The sequence below is a fragment of the Amphiprion ocellaris genome, chromosome 10 (assembly GCF_022539595.1).
Source record: "Amphiprion ocellaris isolate individual 3 ecotype Okinawa chromosome 10, ASM2253959v1, whole genome shotgun sequence".
In the NCBI taxonomy this organism is placed as follows: domain Eukaryota; kingdom Metazoa; phylum Chordata; class Actinopteri; family Pomacentridae; genus Amphiprion; species Amphiprion ocellaris.
In genome coordinates this window covers 1612942-1625903 of record NC_072775.1, presented here as the reverse complement: position 1 = coordinate 1625903, position 12962 = coordinate 1612942, and the positions used below count along the sequence as shown (strand labels likewise).

At 38.2% G+C, this 12962-nt stretch overlaps 1 protein-coding gene across 3 annotated transcripts in view; it reads right to left on the bottom strand.

Moving 5' to 3' along the window:
* LOC111582448 (cadherin-18-like) overlaps nucleotides 1–12962 on the bottom strand; it is a 208900-nt gene that overhangs the window by 76320 nt on the left and 119618 nt on the right. For all 3 annotated transcript variants that reach the window (XR_008603032.1, XR_008603033.1, XM_023291120.3), the window contains exon 5: nucleotides 2317–2484. Coding sequence is in view for 1 of the 3 variants with exons in the window: in XM_023291120.3 (XP_023146888.1) it covers nucleotides 2317–2484 (168 nt within the window). In the remaining 2 variants the exon portion in view is untranslated. The remainder of the gene's footprint in view (nucleotides 1–2316; nucleotides 2485–12962) is intronic.

The following is a 12962-nucleotide window of genomic DNA, read 5'->3' as shown; positions in this document are numbered from 1 at the left end:
GTGCATTCAACATGGGTAGTTTATTCTTTTGTGATAAATGCAGGTGAGATTTTTACTTTGTTTATTTACACTACTGTTCAAAAGTTGGTGTCACTGAGAAAGGTCCTTATTTTAGAAAGAAAAGCAGTTTTTTATCAATGAAAATCACATTAAATGAATAATAAATCCAGTGTAGACATTGTTAATGTGGTAAATGACTATTGTAGCTGGAAACAGCTGATTTTTAATGGAATATCTCCATAGGGGTACAGAGGAACATTTCCAGCAACCATCACTCCTGTGTTCTAATGCTACATTGTGTTAGCTAATGGTGTTGAAAGGCTCATTGATGATTAGAAAACTCTTGTGCAGTTATGTTAGCACATGGAGAAAAGTGGGAGCTTTCATGGAAAACATGAAATCGTCTGTGTGACCCCAGACCTTTGAATGGCAATATACCTCTAGCTAACATTAGCCTCAATGGCTACAATGTTTCGTGTTACTAAATATGAGAAGTTTGGGAGGTTTCAGGATCTGGAAATAGTTAAGATTATCAAATATTTTGGTAAAAAACATCAGTTTGGACCAAGATTCCGGAGCAGATTCTCCTCAGTTTGTCTGGAGGGGTGAAACAACATAAAATGATCAGAAACTACTGCAGCATGAGCCTGACCTTAGAGGAAAGAGTCACTGCAAATCAATGCAAAGTTGTTCTGTTTGGCACCTTTATTCTATGACAAAACATTCCTGTCCTGATGAGAGTAGTCTCTTCCAGGATGACTGAGCTACCATCGATAGGGCGCTGAACGGTTTAATGAAAATGATGTGAATCATATGTTATGGCCTTTACAGTCAGCAGAACTCAACCCAAATGAACTCAGATGGGAGATTGTAGACCGATGTGTCAGACAGTGCTCTCCACCACCACCATCAAAACACAGAATGACGGAATATCTTTTCTAAGAAAGGTGTTAATCCCACCAGTAGAGTTCCACAGAGTTGGAGAATCAATGCATTAAAAGTGTATCTGGAAGTATATGCTGGTCCATGGTTCACCTGACTTTCTCTCCTCACTGTCCACAAGAGACAGAAGTACTGGAACAGTGAACTGACTAAACAGTTTATAATGTTTCAGATTTGAGACCTCATGCTGAGTTGCACTGAACCTGTTCTAGTGGCACCACTAACACCTTACTAAGACACGTTATGTTGGTTTTTCCTTTAATTTCTTATCCGTCTAAAAGTGTATGAGAGAGAAATTACTTATTATGACTAACATTATACCTCTCTTTATTTTTAAGTATTAATTTTCAAAGGACAGTCCTCCAAGTACTTAAAGGATGTTACCAAGATTACTTGTAATATGCTGGACTGTCAAAATAAAAGCCGAAAGATATTAAAATGAACTTACTAGGATCTGTAAATTAATCAGAATTTTCAAAATAAAACATCTATGTAAATGATATATTTCTGTTATCTTTTAGCAATACATAGCAAATATCAGTAGCTACATTGGTACACTCAAATGTATTATTATTATTGTCAATAAAACAGCCAGTTTGGCTGTTCTTGAATGCAACATAATGTACACAGTTGTTCCTGGTCTCTCTATATGAATAAAACTGAACTGAGTTGAACTGAATGGATGCTCCTGCTCTGGAGACAATCAGCGCCAACCTAACCGATGTGCTGTACTGTGGTTTGCCCGATTTTAGCAAGGACAACTTAAAATGGAAAATTAGCTTCACAATTTATTGAAATCACAGTTATTACAAACCGTACATTCAGAAAAACTAGCTTTTCTTGTCTGTAACGTCAATGAAAACTGATTTCAATGTGACAGAAACTGAAGCGTAGTTTAATCAATGTAGAACAGCATTTACATGTTGTCCTAGTTTGGTTTTTGTACAACAATTTTAAAATGTTTTCATTTACAGCTGGTGTATCCTGTCTTTCATTACTTCCTTTGAGTGTCTGATCACACAGGAGAAAAGTTACAATAATTTAGCTCAAAAACTGTATTCTCGGGTAGTTTCAGCACCAGTAGATGTGCTCTCTATGAGACCGTCTGTCTACATCTCTACAAATGATTATGTTCTGTTGAAAGCAGAAATTGGTCGCGAAGCTTTGATCTTTTCTAAAGTAGAAGGCCCATTTTCCGAGATTAATGGAAAAAGCCGCCAGAGAGTCCAGACACATGCCCCTATTTCTCTGAGGGATTTTAACAGAAATAAAGCCTGAGCTCACCTGCAGAATAAAAGTGAAGGAAGAGCTGAAGAATAAAGATGAGGCAATAGTTGTTGACCTGCTGCTGTCAGTCTGGAGGGGATCACTTACTCTGTGGAAACTTGGGAGGGTTGTCGTTGACATCGGTGAGGGTGATGTTGACGGTAGTGGATCCTGACAGTCCTCCGACGGAGCCGGCCATGTCTTTGGCCTGGATCACCACAGCGTAGTGGTCCCTGGTCTCACGGTCCATGTCGGACATGGCTGTGCGGATGATGCCTGAATTAGAGATGAGGAGAGAAAAATATGTCAGTGTTGGAGAAAACCGCCCACAGCCGCATGTGAAAAACACTCGGTACAGTCAGTGAATGTATTACAGATGAACAGAGAACTATGGAAGCCTATTTCTTCTAGTAGAAAAAAAGAAACAATAAACAGGGATGTATGATGTTGTCTTTTTTTGCCAATAACCGATATGTCGATATTGCGATATTGTCCAACTCTCAATTTCCGATTCTGATATCAACCGATACTGATATCTGTGGGCTGAACCCTCGTGTCGTCCTGCGGGTCAAAATTGACCCGTTTTAAAGTTTGAAAATGTGGAAAAAATGTATATTTTCACAGTGAAAGTAAGAGTAATTTTCTTCCTGAAGGTTTTGCAAATTTTCAGAAATATGGGGATTTTTTTTTTGCTGAACTTTTGGATTTTTTTCAGACAAGGAAACAATATTTTTGGTGCCAAAATGACTCAAAAATTGTTCAGAATGACTCGAAAGTGATCCATAATTATGGAGAACTAGTTCAGAATGACATGAAATTTGTCCTAAATGATTTGAAAATTATCCCAAAGACACAAAAATGAGTGTGTGAGTCAAGTGTCAACAGGTTTACTACAATATCTTTAGAAATAGCTTTCACTTTCAATTTTACTCAATTGTATATATAATATTTAGAAGAATCTTTCTGTAAAAATGCCATGTGGTGTTTGGTTATAGGCAGCCATGCTGATTTTAGGCCTGAAAACAGCAAAAATGTCAACTACGATCCCTGTTAAATATGTTACAAAAATTCTTGCAATTACATGTTGACCCTCCGACATAAACTTCAATTGTTACAGTACTAGCATGGTTTAAAACTACAAGAAAGTGCAGTTTGTTTCTGATCAGATAAGTTTCATGGTGGTGAGTACATTAACACCAGGACAGTGTGTGTGGACTGACGGTGGCACAAACCACTGGGCTGCATGTTGTTGTTGTTGTAGGTGTTTTATGGATGATCTGCTTAATTCATTCAGCTCTGACAGTTGCAGCTGTACCTGTAACTGACAGCTGGCAGACAGATGTCGTCCCTGAGACTAAATATAGCATTCTACTCAGAAATATATCATTCAGTCAGTGTGCTGCAGGAGGAGCCCCAACATGATATACAGTATGTCTAGATTACAAAATGATATCGTAATTAAAAAAGGAGGTGATGACAATGAACAGAAATATCAGCCGCATTTTATATTGATATTAACCCTCCAGCTGTCCTCATTTACGGCCACCAAAATATATTGTTCCTTTCTCTGAAAAAAATCCAAAAATTCAGCAAGAAAATTTCCCAAATTTATAAAAATTTGCAAAATCTTCAGGAAGTAAATTCCTTAAAAGTTTCCCTTAATTTTTTTTTTAAATCCCCAAATTTGGCAAGAAAAAAAAAAGATAAAAAAATTGTAAATATTTTCAAAAAATGAATAAAAATCTTCCAAAAAAATCCTAAAAATATCTAAAGTGATTCCATATTTATCAGTAAACCTTCTAATATTTTCTTTAAGAACATTCAGAAAAAAAAAATCAACCAAAATCAATCGATTCTTGTTGGATTTTGGTTGATTTATTTTCAGAATGTTCTTAAAGAAACATTTTTTAACATCTTTTTTTCCACCAAAAACTTTCCCAAAAATGTTGAAGATGTGGAAGTTTTCAATGTGAAAATATATATATTTTCCCACATTTTTAAACTTTAAAATGGCCAGACTCCAAAGCTTTCTGACTTATTTAATATAAAGCAGTCAACAGGTTTACTACAATATCTTTAGAAATAACTTTACATTTCAATTTTACTCAATTGGATATCTAATATTTAGAAGAATCTTTTTGTAAAATGCCATGTGGTGCTTGGTTATAGGCGGTCGTGTTGATTTTAGGCCTGAAAACAGCAGAAATGTCAACTATGATCTCTGTCAACTCTGTTACTATAAGACTCTTTACTCTGTGCACCTGCAACCTGGAGTAACATGCAGAACAATCTGAAGTTTCACTCTTTTTTTTATTTGTTTGGTCTTTGGGGGCAACTCAGGTTTTTAGTTTCATCTTATTTTACTTCTGGAGCTGAGAGGAGCAGCATTGACACACTCTCTGGTGAATTGTGTTGTTTGATCTGAATTTTATTGTGGAAGATACTTTATTACTAAATCATTAGATAATGATTAGCTATTGATCACACTCCTCACTTTTTTTCCTTCGTGATTAACTCTGATCCAAACTTGGACAGCACCCAGTTATTCATTATTGATTCGTCTAACATTACTCTTTTTACGTCCCCTCCAGCGGCGCCCCATTTTTTTTATTACCGCCTCACCTTTACTTAACCTATTACCTGTGCAAATACATTTAGCCTTGTTATTTTTATTAATGTGAACAGAGAAAACACTCAGCTGGCATATTTTCTCAGCTAAGTTGAAAGTAAAAGCTGCAGCACATCGAACCTGCTGCCACCAGCATAAAACACTGTAAATGAGGTCAACGTGTGGCTGGATGGTGACTTTACAAATCCATTTAAATTATCCAACATGTCAATACTCATTCCAGTCATTTACCCACATGCACTGACACGCTAATATACCAGACTGTGCTTCTTATCATTTGTTGGGTGCTTAAAACGTCATAGTTCTTCTGCCACAAAATGAAGTATTACACACAAATTCTGGGATATTTAAATGAGAATCAGCCACCAAAGCAGTGATCCAAAAGACAACGGAGGTTTTATCCCGAAGAAATAATCCTGCATCGACTGCTGCTGAAAATCCCAAAGGAAAAATGAAGAGGTGGAGTTCCTCAGTCAGCATTCTGGCTGAAGCATGAAGGGTGAAGCGTGTTTTACACATGTAGCAAGAAAAAAAATGATAATATGATTTGGCCACAGGGAATTGTAGCTCATTTTTATAGCTTCGATTCTACACCAGATGGTAAAATACTCTCTCTCACACACACACACACACACACACACACACACACACACACACACACACACACTTCTCCATATAACACATGCACACACACCGGCTAACACACTGAATGAAATAACCAATCATGTTGTGCAGATTGCCTGTTTGGGAGCAAGCTGCTGAAACTCTCACAAAATGAAAATCAAATTGATTTAATGTATTTCTATATTTTTTCATATAAATACAGTATTATAGTGCACAAGCTCTCGGGTTCATGAAACAGGTTTTCCTGAAGGACATCAGCCTCCAATTACAACAACTGGAGAAAGTTCCTGTTGGTTCATTCCTTCCTTCCTCCCTCCATATTACAATGCATTCATATTTCCACATTTAAATTGTCACATAAATATGTTATTCTGCCACAGGAAGCCAAAACACAGGAACTACATCCATCCGTTTGTTAGCTGAATCATGAAGGACTGGAGTGCATCCTAGCTGACACTGGGTTAGAGTAAACCCTGGACAGGTCCCTAGTCCATCCCAAGGTTAACACAAACAGACACATTCATGCTCAAACGCACACCTGCACTAAAAAAAAGGAACATTTTAACTGTAATTAAAGATAAATAACTGTAATTTTACAGATTTTCCTGCTTTTAGAAAGTTTTAGTAAAATCACCAAAAAAATATTAATTTACACATGAAAACAACAACAAACAAAACAAAAAAAATGTAAATAATGTCTATGTTAAAAATCTTCACCATATTAACAATGTATACACTGGATTTCTTATTAATGTAATGTTATCTTCATTTAAAAAATGCTTTTCTTTCAAAAATAAAGACATTTCTAGATTTATATATATATATAAACACATATACACATATAAATTAATTATATATATATTAATTATGAATATATTATTATTTCTTGTTTTTGTCAGATTTTTTTCTATATTTATTTATATTTATCTATTCTATATTTCTATTTTTCACTACATTTTGTCAAAAGATTCTCAGTTCACACATGTGAATATGATATATAAATATATATTTTATTTTATTTATTTTACATTTGACCTTAAAATAATGCTATTTACCATATTTAAATCTGCAAAATATATAATTACTTTAGAGGTATTTGCCATTATGTCAAAAAAAGTACAATAAGGATTGAAAAATGGTTAATAGTTGATTTTACAAATGCGTTCCTGTTTTTAAATTACAAATACTGTATACTAAAATCACAGAAACAAAGTAATAATTTACATGTTTAAGGTTAAAAGAAGAGGCCAAAACCGTCCACATCAAGAATCTGTGTTTTTAAAAATAGTAATTCATACTTTAACAATGTGTGACTGCAGTGTATTTAAATCAGCTACAAATATTATTATTTAACAGATATTTGCTGTTAATTTCACCATTTTTACAGTTTTTTAGTTACATTAACCCATCGTTTTTTGAACATACTTTTTCCAGGTAACCTTGCTGCCAGATTGTTGCATTTTTATAACCAACCTGCGTCTCTTTAGGCTGTGAAAACCCACACAGACACAGGAAGAACATGCAAAGTCCACACAGAAAGCCTCAGCTGACCAACAAGTTCCAACAGAACCTTGAAGTGACGACATTAACCACTGCTCCACCGTGCCGCCCTCAGTCACTACATATTGGATCCATACAGAAAATAATCCATAAACATTAGCATACCAATAAATATGTCTGGTTTTCATGAAGGAAATTCATAGAATGAAAAACTGCATCAACTGCACTCCTGAAGCGAATTTTCCCACCTTAAGGCAAGAGCTAAATATTTGATAATATAGTTATGCTAAACATTTAACAAACCTCGTCCTTTAAACCCCTACTCCGACCTTTAATCCTTCACTAAATGTCTTTATTCAAATATTAATCTTCTTTACAAGGCCATCAGTTACTGCTCCTTGTCTTTATAAGCCAGTGTATACAGTCTCACTGTTATTTCTAAACATTCATGCATATTGATTTTTCATAAATACTCAACAATAGTGTTTCAATGTGAACCCATCGGGCTGCAGAAAACTACAAAAGGTAAAAATGTTTTCTTAAGATTATCAGTTCACAGTCCACAGTAAAGCTGGAGCAACAGCAAGACCTGAGAGTTTTACAGAGAAAACCAATTATTGCCCTGTTTACATGCTGCTGGTTCTGAGACCTGCAGCGATACAGGATCCGTCAGGATGAACTGCTACTACTAACATGCACTTTATTGTTTTTTGCCATTGTTTACAGGCCATTTAAAGGCGCCATTTTAGAGTTTTGGTTGTGCAACATGTCTGCTGTCAGCTGGACAAACAGACGCCGATGGACACGTCTGTCCAATGCAAAAGGAAGAACGTTTCAGTTTGAATTATTTCAACCAGCTTTGGACGCATTCATTTCAAAGCCCAGGTGCAGCTTCTGTGGCTATACCGTGCACTGTTTTGCTCGGTTTGTATTTCTCCCTGCAGTCTGCAAAGTGGGTAATAGCATATTACATTTAGTCCATTACATGTACTTAAGTAAGTGGAGTAGCTTCAATAAAGCATCACTTTTATTTTTACATGAGTGGAGCTTCAGTTAATGAAAACTGTGATCTCAGTGACTCTGACCGTGGCTGACAGGCTGGTTTAAGTATTTCTGTTGCTGCTGCTCTCTGTGCTGCTTGTTGATGAGAGCAGAGGATGACCTGACTGGTTGAACCTGACAGGAGGACTACAGTAACTCAGGTAACACTCTTGTCAGCCAAAAACAGAAGTCTGGGGCAGCAGCGGGCAAAGAACCACCAAACTGGACGGTGGAAAAGCAGAAAAACATCACCTCGTTTGATGAATCTGGGTTTCTGTTCAGGCTGCAGATGGTGGGATAGAAATTTGGCATGAACAGCATGAATACATGGACAAATGGATCATAGGTTCATGGACTTGTTCAAGCAGCTGGCGTCATGGTGAGAGGAACGTTTTCTTGGCGTTGAAATACCAACAATCCTGATTTGAACTCCGCAGTCTGTCTCAGAATTGTTACTGGCCTCCCAAGTCTCCAGAACACACTTGGGATGTGGTAGAATAACAGACTGGCAGTATGAAGGTGGCACATTCATGCTTTTCAAATCACAATATCATATAACATGAAATAGAGGACCAGACTTTATGTTTTTGGTAATTTGGGATAGCAGGGAGGCCCAGAGACACTGTAATTTAACAGATCCCACCAGTTAATTGTTGAGAATGTATTAAAAACTGTTCTAATCTGCTTTTCCCTCTCCGTCGCTTGGATTCTTGCCAGTCGGAGGCCTGCACAGAGTGTGCTGAGCTTTGCCCCACATTCACTCAGTTGTTTGTGAAGCCTCAGGTATTGCCCTGTGGACCTCGGCTTGATCCAGAGGGTCTGGTGTGCAGCTGGTGCGTATCCAAGCAGATCCACCATTTGTCACTGATGCCCTTGTTGACATCCACTGGAGTTTTGTGGCTAATCTTACTGTTCTTCCTTCCAAGGTAAGGCACATAAAGGATGATTCCTCTTTATTTCTGTAGGGTATCGTAGATTTTGCTACAGTTTCTGCCAGTAATAAAGACACTGTACACTATTTGTTAATTGGGAACGTGGCCAGACAGCTAAAAGAGTATCATGTCATGTTAGATTATCTGGATAAACAGCTGTCTTGTTTACAACAGGCTTAATTGCTCTTGGTTCACTGTGTTTCTAGATCTAAGCAGCTGACAGAAATAATGGCAGAGTGTCGATAACAGTTTCAAGTTACAATAAACAGAATTAGTTCTCTGCTCTTCCTTCTGACTTCATGCTGTACGTTTCTTCCCAACCACCTCCACACACCACTCTGGATGACATTTACGATACAAAACCAGATTTTACTCCAGCTTATTTATCATACTCAACAACCCACGATGCATCAGAGCTGATGTAATAATAAAGCTGATATACATTCAGGTGCTTGAATATGCAATAAAAGCCCACGAAGCTCACACTACTCCCTCAGTAGTGGTTCTCTTCACAGCAGTTCCACTAAGAATCTTTGATTCGCACAGTCTTCATCCAGTACTTAAAGTTGAGATGTGTCTGCTGGAAGAACTGCAAAGAACAACTGATGGAGGCTCTAATCTGTTCAGTGTTGATTTCTGAGGCAGCAGAAGGAATGTCAGGTCTTCCTCTGCTGATGTGCACCTCATCTGAGCCAGTTTCATCACAGTGTTTGATGTTTTAACTTTAGCTGAGTTCTACAATGTCCTTCTCCAGAGCTACCATGCAAGGTGCTCACCTGCCAATAGGTGCAACTTGGGGGTCAGTCTTGTCCAAGAACCCTCAGGCAAGAGGAGGAGCTCGTTGTCAGACTGGTGCTCATCTGCCATCAGGACACTTTGAATTGCCAACATAGCTGTTTTTGGACAATCCTCTCTACTACCAACAGTTTGACTGCACATGAAAGTTTCTGGACAGTTTTCGAATTGACTGAGTTTGATGTCAAACTAACAATTAACTGTTGCTTCTCTCTACTTTCCTGCCTGGCTCTTGCTATGAAGATGATCTACAGTAATATGTATGAATACTATGTAGTAATATGAATTACTACAGTTGTTGAATAGGGCTGTGTGCAACACAACACAACTCAGGATGAAGAAATGCCACCATGTAAGATTTAACAAGGCTCACTCATTACCTGCAAACCAGGTGAAATGTATCTACACTACTGTTCAAAATCTTGGGGTCACTTACAAATGTCCTTGTATTTTAAAGAAAAGCATTTTTTTTCAATGAAGGTAACATGAAATGAATGATAAAGCCAGTATAGACATTGTTAATGTGGTAAATGACTATTGTAGCTGGAAATGGCTGATTTTAATGGAATATCTCCATAGAATACAGAGGAACATTTCCAGCAACCATCACTCCTGTGTTCTAATGCTACATTGTGTTAGCTAATGGTGTTGAAAGGCTCATTGATGATTAGAAAACCCTTGTGCAGTTATGTTAGCACATGGAGAAACGTGGGAGTTTAATGGAAACAGGAAATTGTCTGGGTGACCGCAAACTTTTGAACGTTAGAGTATATATTGCACCAATTCTCAACATGTCAACTCACGGTGCTTCATACAGTAAGCTGAAGAACCTGCAAAGGTCACACTGACAACAAGGTTTCTGTTGGAGTCTTTCTGAGCAAGCATTTGGCAACAGTCGGAATGAAAAAAGTCCTCTTCACCAGGAAGGACAAAAAAATACTGTTTCCTAATCAGACCAGGTTTTGCCCAGTTAGTTTTTCAGTATTCTGTGTAGCCCACATTGTTTTCTGGACATCATCTCAACAAGCCAGTGGCTGAATGATGACATGAGGTCGTACATGTCATCGCTGGTCAGATATGACAGGTGTCCAGAGAAAACTACACAGTCCTGAGAGTTACACAATGGCTTCATTTTGGTGGCTTCAAAATGCCTCAGTCGGGTGTTACCACCGATGTGAATAACAATCTCACTATATTTACGTTTCTCCTTAGCCAGCAGTTTCAGATGAGATTCAGTTTCGCCCACTGTAGCCCTGAGAATGCAATTAACTGTGGTTTCTCTGAAATGCCATGTGGTGTTTGGTTATAGGTGGCCATGTTGATTTTAGGCCTGAAAACAGCAAAAATGTCAACTATGATACAAAAAGTCCCACAATTATACATTGACCCAGCACATGGTGAGATGGAGACAGGAAACAGGAAGTGATGTGATATACCTTACAGGAAGTAGTGGATCATAAAAATGTGTTCAGCCTTTCTCCTCGGAGATCCCAAAACTCAGTCTGTTCTTTACCTGCTTATTTCACTTGTAAATAAAATAAATCAAAAACTTCATCTGAGCTGGAGAAACTGTGAGCCGTGCAGATGTGTGCACCAGCGACTGATCTCCTTATTCAAGTGTGCTGAAAAGTTCACATACGTCTGATGGCAATTACTGGAATACAGAAAGCAAACACAAACTCATTTATATAGCAGTAAGTATACAACAACATATATAAGGATGTTCTGTTTTTGCCTGTTGGTGCCAGTTCACAGTGAAACGTGTTACTTTTTCACGTCATGTATACAACAGTAAAGCCAATAGTAGAAGCCTGAAGGAGTGCAGACCAGTCAGAATGACCTCACTTTGCAAAATGTCAACACTTAGAAGGTTTAAACCTAAACTGGCTCTAACAAGGACAGAATTACCACAACACAGACACACACGCACATACGCACAATGCACACGCACAGATGTACACACACTTCTCCCACATGAGAAGCAGACAGTGTTTAGCCTGGAGGCTCTGCTCCACTGCATTACTCGCTTCACAGGCTTACAAAGCACAGAGCCATCTGCCCTTATCAGCCCCTTTAGACTGAGAGGAGAGACACGGCGCAGGCTGGACAGGACAGGCAACACACATTATGCACCTGTATCACACAGAGTGACCAGGACAGAGACATTTATAGACTGGCAAAAAGAAACGCAGAGAGAGAGGGTTGTTTGTGAGAGCGAGCCAGAGAACAAAGGGATGCACAAAGTGTTTTAAAATAAGTGGAAGGCAGTGGCGTAAGAGGCAAAAAAGCTAGAGAGAGTGGAGGAATTCTGCGTCTGTGTTACAGGGACGGAGGCAGTGATTAACTTTCCTCAGCCAGGGCTGAAAAATTGGCACAATTTCAGACTGCTGGAAATAGTTTTTTTCTTTCTTTTTTTTTTTTTTAAAGACCAAATCCAACATTTTTGCACCAATTTTTCCTTTGATTGGATGGGTTCTTTGGGATGTGCCATCCCAGACTGCAGTATAATCCCATCTCCAGCCATTTAGACAGGAAAACCGGCCTGCACCAGCACAGATCCAGAAATGAGAGCAGCCCAAATAATAGGAGGGTTGTAGGCAGGAAAACACATTCGATGGTGAATATTGACATTATGAATGCAGCTTTCTTCTGCATGTCCTCGTCTCATTTTTCACTGTAATCCCTCACACATAGGCACAGGAGAGTGAGGACGAGAAGGCGGATAAGAGGAGGATATTTTTCTCTGCTTCAGCCTTAGAGACAGACAGAGATCAGAAAGCAAGAGGAGGAAAGCCAAGCTAAGCATACATATTAGGGCTCAACAGATGTGTTTGCATTCACAATCCCAGTGGATCGTATATGCCAGTATTTGGCTTCCTGAAATTTGACCAAAGCAACCTTTCAGCCCTTTTCACCTGAATAAAAGTTCAACAGGAAATTGCTGTGACTACTGCTGCGAATATTTAAAAAAAAAAAATAAGTAGCACATATTGAGCTACAGTGGTCCCTCACTATATCGTGTTTCACTTCTCGCAGTCTCACTATATTGCAGATTTTTGGATTGGGTTTGGTTCCGTGGACGTTTCGTTATATCGCGGAATTTTTCAGTACAGATACTTTTTCTGTAGTTCTAACTGTGGCAAGTTGCATTGGAAGGTAACACCAGACAACATGTGCAAACTCTTTAGGAACATTAGAATTGCTGAGAGCTTTTATTGTGACACAGACTACAG